This window comes from Lycium barbarum, chromosome 2, assembly GCF_019175385.1.
Source record: "Lycium barbarum isolate Lr01 chromosome 2, ASM1917538v2, whole genome shotgun sequence".
In the NCBI taxonomy this organism is placed as follows: Eukaryota; Viridiplantae; Streptophyta; class Magnoliopsida; order Solanales; family Solanaceae; genus Lycium; species Lycium barbarum.
In genome coordinates this window covers 36,488,760-36,503,034 of record NC_083338.1, presented here as the reverse complement: position 1 = coordinate 36,503,034, position 14,275 = coordinate 36,488,760, and the positions used below count along the sequence as shown (strand labels likewise).

Genomic DNA, 14,275 nt, shown 5'->3' with positions numbered 1-14,275 from the left:
AAAAGCTGAGACACGTGCCCGGATCAGTAATGAGCTTAACGGTCGGATCGAGGAGGCTATTCTAGCCAATATTACTCTTTAGATCGAACTGGCATCTGTCAATGAGGTTCGGATCACTCTTATTGACATGAAGTCTGAACTAGAGGAGAGACTGAAGAAAGATCAAGCTGATCTGGGGGAAGCTTGTAAAGATGTAGAGGCCGCCGAGGCTCGTTTTACCCTTTTAGTTGAACACGAGTGGTGGAAATCCTGGAGGGTTATGCTCGAGCAAGTTGAACGGGGTATGGAAGATATCCCGACTCGCATACTCGATGCGAGAATGATCGAGGATAAGGCTAAGAAAGCTCTTGAGGATAACTCCAAAGATGATTCTGAAGAGGCCGTTTCTGAGGACTCAGGTTCATCTCACTTCGAGTAAAATAGGGCCTGCACGAGCCTTTTTTATTTTTTGTTTTTGATCATGTAAAAACCCTAAGTGAAAAGCTTCGGTTTGCTATGCCATATATGAAATGCATATTTCCCTTTTGCCATTTTTTTTCGATCTTTGAGTCAAATATAATTTATGATATTTGCTTTGTACGTTTGCTTCGAAAATGAGTGATCGGGACTTGGCCTTAATCTTTTTATCCGAACTGAGCTAATCTTAACTCATCGTTATGGGCTTCATTTTGTTTGGTTTACCTCTTGATCGAAGACTCATAGATGGCTCGCTCGTGGGTCCTTTTTATGCTCGGTGAATTCGGACGTCTCAGAATCAATTTGGGCATTTAAGTTGAGGTCTTTAATTATTTGACCTTCTTCCGACTATTTGTTTTTAGTGGGTTAGGTTCGGGTATCATAACATTTGTGCCTTTGTCACTTTAATGACGGCAGTCCACATTCGTATGTTAAAAGAGAATTGGGCTCGGTTAACTACAAGCTTTTTTCCTTTGTCGATCTTATGGCGACAGTCCCCAGTCGAGGGTTATGTTTAATCAAAAAAATAATAATTTAGGACATACCTTTGGGAAGTATTTATCTTCATATTTCAAATTCTTATCTCATACAAAACTACGTATTTCACCCGATTCTTTCTACTCTTTGTCATAGCAACACTACCCGAGCACGATTTATTCGATCCTTTGGCCCTTACATTGAAACCTAATACAAAAGGGTTTGGGTATTTAGAAAAAAACAAAAATAAAATTTTTCGAATCTTGACTTCGTTTCTTGTTTGGCTTCGGTGATCTCTTCTTCGGTCTTGCTGGGGGTATAGTAGTCCCCTAGTGTTTTTTCAAGAAGCATGAACGGGAAAACACTATCCAGTCCCTGGTGTTTATCTGGTCTCGAGCTTCGGCCTTTTAGCCTCGTTTTCATAGGTTAACATGTTGTACTTGTTGCCTCGTTAAAAACCTTGCCAAAAAACTCACTTCGGGATAAAATCGGGCTAAGGAAAAGAGTACAACACGTGTTTTTAGACCTAGTTCTATTACCTTCGGAATTTATCTTGATATAACTTCTCAGCAATAGTACTTCAAATGCGCCACGTTCCGGTTGTTGTGTAACTGTTGACCATCTAGGGTTTCCAACTGATACGACCCTTTGCCCGTTATTCCGGTTACCTGATACGGTCCTTCCTAGTTCGGGCCCAATTTTCCATCATCGGGGTTTTTGGTGTGCAGGGTAATTTTTCGGAGTACTAAGTACCCAACTTGGAAATGTCGAAGGTTTGTCCTTCGATTGTAGTACCTCTCTACTCGCTGCTTTTGAGCTACTAAATGGACCATCGCATTTTTGTGTAGTTCGTTCATTAAGTCAAGTTTTATGGCCGTATCCTCTTCGTTTGACCCGTTGGTGGCGTACCGGAATCGTAGACTCGGTTCACCAACTTCCACAGGGATTCAAGCCTCGGCCCCACAGACTAATCAAAATGGAATTTCTCCCGTGCTTGAATTTGACGTCATTCTGTAGGCCCATAACACCCCCGGTAGCACTTCCTTCCATTTGTGTTTTGACGTCTCTAACCATTTCCTTGGATTTTGAATTATTGTTCTGTTCGTTGATTTCGACTGTCCGTTTGTACTCGGGTGATACAGAGTTGACATAATCCTTTTGATCTTTAACCCTTCGAGGAAGTTACTAACTTTATTGCCAATGAACTGAGGACCGTTGTCACAAGTTATCTCGGCCGGGATGTCGAATCGACAAATGATATGATCCCATATGAAGTTAATAACCTCCTCTTCTCTAATTTTCTCAAAAGCCCGTGCTTCAACCAATTTTGAAAAGTAATCAATCATGAACAAAATAAAACGAGCCTTACCTAGGGCCCATGGCAGAGGAAAGACGATATCCATTCCCCACTTCATAAATGGCCAAGAGGACAAGATCGGGTGCAGCAACTCCCCTGGCTGGTGAATCATCGGCTCATGCTTTTGGCACCCATCACATTTACGGACAAAGCTTTTCGCTTCCTCCTCCATCTGGTTCCAATAATACCCTGCTCTGATGATCTTCTGAACTAAGGCTTTGACACCGGAGTGGTTACCGCAAGTTCCTTCGTGGACTTCTCTCATCGCATAGTCCGTTTCTCCGGGTCCCAAGCATTTAGCCAGAGGTCCAAAAAAAGACCGGCGATATAGCTGATCGTCTACCAAAAAGAATCGGGCCGCTTTGGTTCGAAGAGACCTAGATTATTTTAGGTCGTTTGGAAGTTTTCGATCGCGCAAGTAGTTGGTGTATTTGTTGTGCCAATCCCATGTCAGACCCATGGCATGCCCGTTTTCCATTGCCGAGGTCATCAATTGGACGACCGTGCCAAAATTGAACTCTTCCGCTTCAACCGAGGAGTCTAAGTTGGCCAATGCATCCGCCTCGTTGTTCTGCTCCCTCGGTACATGTTGCATGGTCCATTCTTTAAATCGATACAATATTACTTGAGCTTTTTCCAAGTATCTTTGCATTCACTCATCCTCTACCTTGAAGATGCCACTGACTTGGTTCATGACAAGGAGAGAGTCACATTTGGCTTCGATCACTTCGGCCCCCAAACTCCGATCCAATTCTAAACCTGCAATCATAGCCTCATACTCGGTTTCATTGTTAGTCAATTTCATAGTTCTGACTGATTGTCTAATGACGTCACCGGCGGGGGCCTTAAGAACAATGCCCAACCCGGTACCTTTTAGGTTCGATGCCCCGTCTGTATGTAGGGACCAAATAACCGAAGCCTTTCCCGAGGTTAACAAAAACACTTTCTCTACCTCGGGAATCATGGAGGGGGTAAAGTTTGCTACAAAATCAGTTAATATTTGAGATTTAATAGTCGTTCTATGCTTATACTCGATATCATAACTGCTAATATCTACGACCCATTTGGTCAACCAACCTGATAACTCCGGTTTATGCATGACATTTTTTAACGGGTAAGTTGTTACTATACATATGGGATTTCACTGAAAGTAAGGTTTCAACTTTATCGAAGCGCTTACCAATGCCAAAGATAACTTTTCGAGGTGCAGATAACGGGCCTCCGCATCTCCTAATGTCCTACTCACATAATAGATTGAAAATGGAGTACCTGCTTCCCCTCGGACCAGAACTCCGCTTACCGCCACCTCGGATACTGCTAAGTATAGAAATATTTGTTCATCTGCCTTCGGTGTGTGTAGCAAGGGTGGGCTGGACAAGTACCGCTTCAGTTCTTGCAAGGCCTTTTGGCATTCTGGTGTCCAAATGAAGTCATTCTTCTTTATTAGGAGGGAGAAGAAGCGGTGACTTTTATCTGATGATCTCGAGATGAACCGGCTCAGCGTTGTTATCCTTCCGGTCAGTCTTTGTATTGCCTTAACATTGTTCACCACTTCGATGTCCTCAATGGCTTTGATTTTATCCGGGTTAATTTTGATCCCCCGGTTTGATACCATAATGCCTAAAAATCTACCGGATCGGACTCCGAAGGTACACTTCTCCGGGTTCAGCTTCATGTTGAATTTGCGAAGTACATCCTGCAAATGTTTTAAATGGTCCTCTGTTTCCAGGGACTTGACTAGCATGTCATCAATGTAAACTTCCATTGTTTTACCTATCTGTCTTCGAACATTCGGTTAACTAGGTGTTGGTAAGTTGCTCAGTCATTTTTTTAACCCGAATGGCATGACATTGTAACAATAAGTCCCATATCGGGTAATAAAAGAAGTTTTATCTTGATCCTTTGGTTTCATCCGGATCTGTTTGTACCCGGAGTAAGCAGCGAGGAAATTTAACATCTCATGATCGGCCGTCGCATCAATCATTCGATCGATGTGAGGCATAGGGAACGAATCCTTCGGGCATGCTTTGTTTAGATCTTTATAATCAACGCACATTCTAAATTTTTTACCTTTCTTTGGAACCACAACGATGTTAGCTAGCCAGTCCGGATATTTTACCTCTCGGATAGAAATAATTTTCAAAAGCTTCGTTACCTCATCTTTGACGAAGGCATGTTTGGCCTCGGCCATCACTCTTCTTTTCTGCTTTATCGGAATAAATTTTCTATCGAGGCTGAGCTTATGTGTTGTTACTTCTGGTGGTACACCTGTCATGTCTATATGGGACCAAGCACAACAATCGGCATTAGCTTGAAGAAATTTAATTAACTTGTTCCTGAGCTCCGAGGTTAACCCCGTGCTAGGTATACCTTTCTTTCCGGCAAATGCACAAACAAGATGATCTGCTCCAACTCTTCCACGGTAGATTTGGTTGCATCCGAGTCATCCAGTAATACGAATGATCTGGGCACACTGAAATCATCCTCTTCACTACCCAGGTCCGTTTCCTTCTGCTCCCATTCGAGCCCGCATTATTTAATTGCTATTTGGCGTTCTTATCTTTAATTGGCTCACTATCCCTCTAAACCGGTTTCTTTGAAACGAAATGAGCTTCTTCAACTGCGAACATTTCCCTTGTTGCAGGTTGTTTGCCACGGACAGCTTTTATCCCTTCGGGGGTGGGAAACTTCAACAACTGGTGTAATGTCGATGGTACTGCCCTCATGCTATGAATCTTTGGTCTGCCAAGTAAAGCATTGTATTTCATATCCTCCTTGATGACGTAGAACACTGTTTGTTGTATAGTCCCGTCAATGTTGACCGGCAAAGAGATTTCTCCCTTCGTAGTTTCACTTGCCATATTGAATCCACTGAGCACCCGAGCTACCGGAACGATCTGGTCCAGTAATTTCAGTTGCTCCACCACTCTCCATCGGATAATGTTGGCCGAACTACCTGGGTCAATCAAAATATGTTTAACCTGAGATTTAAAAATAAGAATAGAAATTACCAAGGCATCATTGTGCGGTTGAATGATGCCTTATGCATCCTCGTCGTTGAAGGAGATGGAACCCTTGGGCGTGTAATCCCGGGTTCGTTTTTCTCATACAAGCGAGACCTTTGTTCTTTTCATCATCGGTCCTCATGGTGCATCCATTCCTCCGATTATCATATTGATCACATGTTGTGGTTCCACGAGCTCAGCCCTTTTGTGATCTTCCCTTCCTTTATAGTGGCTTTTGGCTCGCTCATTCACGAATTCTCGAAGATGACCATTTTTCAGCAACTGAGCCACCTCTTCCCTTAGTTGGCGACAGTCCTCGGTCCTATGACCATGAGTCTCATGATACTCACACATCACGTTCGGATCCCTTTCACCTGGGTCGGATCTCAACGGTCTTGGCCACCTGGCTTTTGTGATATGACCGATAGTCGAGACAAGGTCTGATGTGTTGATGTTGAAGTTGTACTAACCTCAGTATATCGACATTGTTGACCGAACTACCGGTATCACTTCTAAATAACGGCTGTTTGACCCACGATTGGCTCGCTTATAGCCTTTACTCGAGAGATGGCTGGGGCCGTTTCTCGTTTTGTCCGATCTAAAGTTGGATTTCTCCGGTTGAGAATATGGTCGATATCTTTCTCTCGATGGTGGTGTCTTCGGTTCATAATTCCTCTTCGACATTTCAGAGTTCCTGCTTCCATTTACTGGACCTGGGGGGAGTTCAAGTTGATCATCCTCTACCTGAATCTTAAACTCGTACCTGTTATGGACACATGCCCAAGTTATTTCCTCATATTCCAACAAGTTCTCCTTTAATTTGAATGAGGCAGTTGAGCTTTGGGGATTGATCCCCTTAGTGAAAGCTTGTGCTGCCCATTCTTCCGGGACCGGGGGAAGTTCCATCTGTTCCCTTTGGAACCGATTCACGAATTCACGTAGCAGCTCATTATATCTTTGGGTGATCCTAAAAATATCCGCCTTTCTGGCCTGTGCCTTCTTGGCCCCGGCATGGGCTTTGATAAATGCATCTGTGAGCACTTCGAAGGAAGTGATGGAATGCTCGGGCAGATGGTCGTACCAAGTCAATGGTCCTTTGGACAATGTTTCACCAAATTTTTTCAGAAATACCGAGTCTATTTCATCTCGATGTCGTTGCCTTTTATGGCATAAGTGTACGAGGTCACGTGCTCCTGCGGGTCACACTACTAAAAAAACGGGAAAAACCGACGGACCGCGTCGGTTTTTTAATGAAACCAACGGGAAACCGCCCTTTACGGTCCATCGGTTTACATAGCCTCGCTTTTTGGAAACCGACGGACCACGTCAGTTTTTTCAGACGGACTGCGTCGGTTACGTGGTCCGTCGGGTTTTATCCAATAATTTAAAAAATAATAAATAAATAAAAAACCGACGGACTGAGTCGGTTTTTTTAATTTCTGATTTTTGATCTTATATAAAAACAATATATATTTATGAAAAAACCGACGCATTGCGTTGGTTTTTTATTTTAAATACCGACACAATGCGTCAGTTTTTTCATAAAATTTAAGAATTAATTTCCAGAAAACCGACGGACTGAGTCGGTTTTCTAGGAAATTTCCAAAATTAATTTCCAGAAATCCGACGGACTGCGTCGGTTTTCCGAAAAATTTCCTACATGCAATTCATGCATTTTATGCAGCCACACCTGCACAGAAACCAGTACCAAAAGCTGCTCAAAACTAGCATTAAAATGCTCAATATCAATTCTAAAAGAGCTACAACACATAAAATCATCCTAAGTAATAATAAAACACATCAAATACTATCTAAACACATCAAATACGATCTAAATAGACCTTCAAAGTTCAGAAATATTTAAATGTCCAACCAAAAGTACCATTAAATAGTTTTAACATAAGTCCATTATTAAATCCAAACTACTACAACTGATCATCCGGTGTCCGGGCTACGTAATCACCGTCATCATCATCTTCTGGGTCGGAGGGGGCGGGAGAAGGGGGCACACCAAATTTTCCACATGCAATGTGGCTTTTAACTTGTGCTATGAGCGATTCAAAGCTCGCTTTCATGGTGTTACTTTCCTCAACTCTTTTTGCCTCAGTCTCAGCTAATTTCCTATTAAGTTCAGCAATTTGCTGCACCATAGCTGCGACCTGAACACCATCAACTCCCTCGGCTTGTCGAGAAGACCCTTCACCTCGCAATCCTGACCGAAGGCGACTTAAGTTGTTCCTTGGGCCTAGACCGTACGCTCTACTCTTTTGTACTCCCCCAACTGCTCTACACCAAAAATCTATCTCTAATTCTGGTGGAGGACGACTCGGATGCCCAGGCTGAGTTTGGCTGTACTGGTCCACATCATCCATAAATTACGTCTGTATATTAAAAAATGAAACTTAGTATATAACGAATATATCATAATTAAACTTATATATAATTAATTAAATAATAAAATTATCACTTACATAGGAATTACGAGCCCTGTCCTCAACCCATACGGTCGGATCCGACTCCTGCTTCTTCTTTTTTGTGTGGGTCTTTAGGAATAGCTGATACTAGTAGCTGTAGGATCTATAGGTCTCTTATCTTTTCTCTTACTAGTACCTTCAGCTCTACTTCTACCTCTACCTCTACCTTGATCACTACCACCTGATGACATCTGCATACATAAAATTAATAACTTAATAATGATATATTGATCGTAGGTAAAAATTTAACAAGTATAGAATTGTGTTATTATCAAGTATAGAATAAGCTAACATGCAACTAGTTATCCTCCCCCTCATCCTCGCTTGTTTCATTTTCGTCAGATGATTCTTCCTCATCGCTTGTTTCAGGTCCATCGTTCGATTCTTCCTCAACATTTTCTATGATAGTTACATCATCTTCATCAACTTCTTCTAATATGTGTTGAGGATGTTCCAAACTATTTTCTAACTCTGTGTCAACCGTTTGATGAACAACTGGTACATCATTTTGATACGCCACATCTAATGCATTATCGACCTCAATCCTCCCCACAGGCTTAGTCTTTATAACCACCCACCAATCAGCCTTATCCCTACCCAACCACTTCTAACTTTGAATTCTCAATAACAATTCTAACTTTAATAATTTATAAATTCTAACTTCAATATAATTTTGAAAATCACAATCCCAACCAATTCTAACTTTGAATTCTCAATAACAATTCTAACTTTAATAACTTATGGATTCTAACTTTAATTCTAAAAATTGAAAAGTAAATCTAGTCAAATAAAGTCTACATTTTAGTTTTGAGGTTATAGAAATATTATAACTTAATAATTCTAACATAACTTAATAATTCTAACTTTGAAAAGCACAATTCCAACCAATTCTAAAAATTGAAAAGTAAATCTAGAGAAATAAAATCTACATTTTAGTATTGAGGTTATAGAAATACTATAACTTAACAATTCTAACTTTGAAAAGCACAATCTCAACCAATTCTAATTTGGAATGATCAATAACAATTCTAATAACTTATGGAATTCTAACAAAAAGCACAATCCAACAAAAAAAAAAAACTAGTCAAATAATTAAAGTATACATTTTTGCACATATTCAACATCAATAATATTACAAAGAATGATAACTAAGCTAACACAAATACATTGACAAAGAACATGAAATATAGCACAATCTCAAGCCAAAAAAAAATGACAACTAAACTAGTCAAATAAAGTTTACATTTTTTTCACAAATTCAACATTAATAACATTGCAAATGATGTTTAACAAAGCTAAATAGATTAGCATTAGGCCTAAAATCTACAAATAAAACTAAAATTGAAAGAATTTTAAAAGCCCTAATTTAAGAGAAACTAACCTCAATTAATTAACTTCAAAACGGGTCTGGGGTTGGTGGGGACAGGCTGCGCAGGCGGGGAAATGAGCGGCGGGGCTGGGCGGAGGGGAGGGGGGCGACGGGTAGCTAGGGTTTGAGGGGAATGGGAGTTTAATTGGGAAGAGGAGAAAAATGGGTATGAAAACCCGTCTGGAAAGTTTTTAAAGAAAAACCGAAGGACAAAACCGACCCTGTCCGTCGGGTTTTCCTGCACGTTTGACCAGATTTGACCCAAAAATTTAAAAAAAAAAAAAGAAAAGAAAACCGACCTTGTCTGTCGGTTTCCTAAAAAACATTGTTTATTATTTTTTTAAAAAACAAATTGAATTTCATATTATTTAAAATATTTTTAAAAATAAAACTGACGTCGTTCGTCGGTTTTATGTTAATTATTATTATTATTTTTTTTAATAAAACCGACGTCGCGGATATATATTTTCAAAATTCTGCCAAAAAAACCGACGTCGTCCGTCGGTTTCTAATTAAAATAATTAAAAAAAATAGAAATGTAAAAAACCGACGCAGGGAGTCGGTTGTCCGTTGGTTTTTTAAACCGACGCAGTGCGTCGGTTTTTTGTCCGTCGATTTTTGGCAGTTTTTTAGTAGTGTGAGTGGTCCCATCATACTTTGGAATATCCGACATCTTGAACCTCTTCGGGATCAACTTTGGGGCCGCACTCGGAGGAAAAGGCCTTTGAATGTATCTCTTTGGATCCGGTCCCTTCAAGATCGGGGGTGCTCCTGGGATCTGATCCACCTGAGAGTTATATGTTTCTACTCTTCTCTCCGTTGAATCAACCTATTTTTCCAAAGTCTCGAGCATCTTCAAAACCTCAGTAGACGAACCAGCTCCGGATCCGTTGCTCTCGACTATCCGTGCTTCCTCCCGGCTTGGTTCGGTAACCCCTTTTGGTTTTGCCAAAGCTACTTTGTCGTCTTTACTCTAAGGCTGAGCTATGGCAATCCCTTGTTCGGCTATGTCGGTCTCTTGTTCCTGCAACATTTCAAATATTAAATGTAAGTCAATCTCATCTGGCATATCCGGTGTTTTCCGGCCTTGAGCCCGAGATAAAGTGATTGAGTTTTGAGTATTCAAAGGATCTGTGGCCGGAAGGGCGGCATTCTGCCGGTTGAGGCCTTCTCTCGAGTTGACGGCATTTGGGTCGGCTGGATTCGCAGGTGGGTTTCGTAACCCGCTGTTATTCTTGTTTTCAGCAACTATCTCGTTGTTGTTCACATGACCAGAGTGATCGCTGCTTGCCATTTCGTACGTTTTTTGTGCAAATCTGCAAATTCTTCAAACAACAAGTGAAAAAAATGAAGTAGCAAAGATTAAACCACCACTATTATCCTATGCCCCACGGTGGGCGCCAAACTATTTACACCGGATAGTGAGCAACAATTAAATTTGTAAGTGGTGAATAGAATATGTAGATAAGCTTAATCTTTAATGATATGAGATCCTAATATATATATATATATATATATATATATATATATAATGTATACTAGTGAGTAATAGCAAGTATTATTGAACAGTAACGATCAAAACCGAAAAGGGAGAGTTAGTCAACAAAGCGGATTGGTCCGGCTTGGAGATACTTCTTATCTCCGCTCCAAAATACTTGAAGAAATAAATATGAACCTTTGTTGATTACAATTTGTTGAATGGTAAAAGCTAACCTAAAAAAGGAAGGGGTTGCCCTCTATTTATAGTTAACAATAAAATGGGCCTTAGTACAATATTAAAAAGCCTTTCTAGTAAAACCCTAAAATGGATAACGCTGGTCCGTACGGTCTGACACCTGTACTATTGTCAGCGCAGGTGGTGTAACGGTTGGGTGACGCGTGGCCTGCTCCATAACAGATTTTTCGGGCCCATGCAGAGCGTGCTATTTAGGCTCGGATTTACACTGTCCGGTGAAATACCCTCGGTGTTGAAGCAGAGTTGATCATATTCGTGACCCCTCGGTTCTAGACTTTACTCCGGTTTTCCTCGGATACAAGTCTATTCGATTTTTACCGTATACAACTACTGATACTGAAAAGTTCTACGGGCCAGTTCCAGTTGAGGTAAGCCAACCATATGTATTGTCGTGACATATCAGATTATCCTTAACTAAGTAACTTATGCCATGTTTCTTCTTTTCGGGCTGCATCTCTTAATCTATTGCAATCAGATTCTTTTAGATGCTCATTGACAGTGTACGTATAACGGGTTTTAGGCTACAGTTTGACATTTCACTTAGATTTATGCTGTTGCTTTTGAATCTAATGTTAGAAAAATATGGTTCGGAAGTGGGAAAAATAATCCGGCTTTGATAGAGTAATCTCTGTACTTAAGGATTTAAGTAGGCGTTTGGCCATGAAAACCAAATATTTTTCACTTTATTTGGAATTTTGAAGTTGGAGTTGTGTTTGGTTATAGTTTTTGCAAAAAGAAATTTGGTTGTTTGAATGTACTGAAAGTGAAAACATGTTTTTGGTGTTTTTCAAATTCCAAAAACAACTTCAAGTTGTATTTGGAATTTTCATGGCCAAACATTAATTTATAAAGTGAAAGCGTTTTCTGGAAAAAAGTGAATTTTTATTATGGTCAAACGGGTCCTAAGCCTCCCATTTTGTTGCAGCAGAGATGGTCACAGAATTTCTTCAGGATTTACAAAGCCTATGAAATTCAAGTTTCGGCAATTAACTTGAATTTCCCACAAGAACATAATTATGTTTTGTAATGAGTGTTTAGAGAAGAGGAGAAGAAATCTGTAATTCTACATTCCTTGTTTTGAAGCAGTACCAGATATTTATGATACCTTAGGAGTCTGGTCGTAGGAGACACATTTGTTCAAAGAAACTTTTTGTACCAGAAATATCTTTTAAGAATAGACGCTTAATATCAGTCATTTCTAAAATTAAATTAGATAAAAATGTTTTAATTAATTTTAGACTAACCATAAAAATTTAATCTCTGAAAAGAGTAATTCTCGTTTATCTCCAAAATTCATTATCTCATATACTCCATCTAGGGGCGGAGCTACCCTTGCCCGAGGGGAGTCAAGCGACATCCCTTCGCCGGAAAATTATATTGTATAGATAGGTGAAATTTTGATTTTATAGATATGTACATCGGTATTGACACTCCTTGCACAAGTTGGAGACTTAGCACAGTGGTAAGGGGTTGTAAAACGTCCCTAAGGTTGTGTGTTCAAGCCTATATCACGACATTTATATTTTTTGACACCCCTTAGTATGAATCCTAGCTCCGCCATTGACTCCTCCTATTCTGACATCTTAAAAATCTATGCTTTGGTTTAATTATAATCCCTGAGTTGCTAAAGGCGATTTCACATAATTAATTCGCCTAAGGAAAATAATACTTCCTCCGTTTCAATTTGCGTGACAATTTTTGAATTTCAAGATCTAAATAATTTTTTTTAGCAATAATTTTTTGCATATTAATTTATATATTTTAAATTATTATGACTTATAATAATTTTTATGTAAATTTTATCTTAAATATTCTTTATTCGAATACACGGTGAAAATGAACAGACATAAAGTGGGACAAAGAAAGTAGCTCGGTAGGTGCCAATTACAACGACAAAGCTAGTAATGATCTCTCCACAATTATTAAAAGCCAGCTGGTCGACAAGAGTGAAATATAATTAATTACTACTAAACCTCAATAATGTAACACATAAGCAAGCATCCCCAGTTCTGAAATCCCATGAATGTGTATATTTTCCTAATTCGTGTGATATTTTTTATTTTTTAGAGATAAATTTCTTAATTTTGATGGTACATTTAGATGTAAAGTCGTTTAACTTTTGAAATAAATCTTATATATTAAGACTAGCTAAAAAGTACTAATATAAGATACAATAATTAATAATTCAAAATAATTAAAATACATGTGAAAAAATTTAATTTGATTCTCGAAATTCAAAAAGTCACATAAATTGGGACGGTGGACGCAATTACTCAACCTCAATAATGCAACACATAAGCATCATACTGAACAGTAGCATCACCAGTTTTGAAATCCCATGAATGAGTACTGGCCTGAACATATCCTCTAGCAAATCGGAAAAGCCCACTGCCACCAATAATCGCCATCTCTCTCACCTTTTCGAAGACCAGATTCCGTCCAAGTATAGTAAATGTACTTCCATTATATTTTCCTTCAATAAATGCAAAGTTCATGACCATCATTAAACCAACATCATTTTGGGAAGCAGAAGCATAAAACCCTTGTGCCCTTCCAACAATCTTGGAACTCAACTTGGGTCCTAGGGTTAGTGCATTATCTATCATATTCATCTGGCCAAAACTACTGGTGTTTTTGGGAGGTGGAATAACCATCATAGATGTTGGTTTGGAGCCACTTAGGACATCATGCCAAAAGAATCTGAAATGGCTGAGTTTTTCCTTTTTCAGCGTCATAGACTTTCTATTTATGGATTTTCCAAACATGTGTTCTTCTTCTCCGGTCGCCGGAAAAGCTATGAGGAAGAGGAGAATGGAGATGGTGAAGATTTGGAATGTTAGTTTGGCCATGGAAGTAGATTATTCGAGTCACTTGGTGGAGAATGAAACCATATGGTGTATGGACACCCATTTTATAGAAAGCATTTTATAGAAAGGTAGAGGTTAGTGTTTTTAATTGCAAGTACCATAACAGTGAGTATAAAATTTGGGACAGCGCACTTTAAATTACTTTTAAAACCATCAAGTTGTCGTAAAGGCAATAAAGTAATCACTCACTGAAATTATTAATTTAAAAAATAATATAAATAGTACTCCCTAAGTTTCAGTTTATACAAAGTGTTTTAGGTACAAGAGCCAAAAACTTAATTTTGATTATTAATTTGGACATAGATTTTTTAAATACTTTAAAATTAAATTTACATATTTCATGGGTAGACTTCCAAATTTTCTTATTTCTAGAATCTTTGAGTTCACATCTAAATGTCAAATTACTTTTTTCCGAAAAACTATTTTTACATAAAATTAATAAATTTTTTTGAAATTTGAAAAACTCCAAAAAGTCGTTTTCACAATTTTCACCCCATATAACTTAAAAATAATAATTCAAAAGCAACTTCAATTT

At 39.0% G+C, this 14,275-nt stretch overlaps 1 protein-coding gene across 1 annotated transcript; it reads right to left on the bottom strand.

Annotated features, from left to right (window-relative positions):
* Nucleotides 1-13,018: 13,018 nt before the first annotated feature.
* Nucleotides 13,019-13,804, bottom strand: LOC132626422 (dirigent protein 22-like). Its single transcript, XM_060341286.1, has one exon. The coding sequence runs from the start codon at nucleotides 13,720-13,722 to the stop codon at nucleotides 13,153-13,155; it is 570 nt and encodes a 189-aa protein (XP_060197269.1). The 5' UTR covers nucleotides 13,723-13,804; the 3' UTR covers nucleotides 13,019-13,152.
* Nucleotides 13,805-14,275: the final 471 nt, after the last annotated feature.

Bases quoted from the DNA above. Each gene is read 5' to 3' on its own strand.
- LOC132626422 (XM_060341286.1), bottom strand. From the start codon at position 13,722: ATGGCCAAACTAACATTCCAAATCTTCACCATCTCCATTCTCCTCTTC.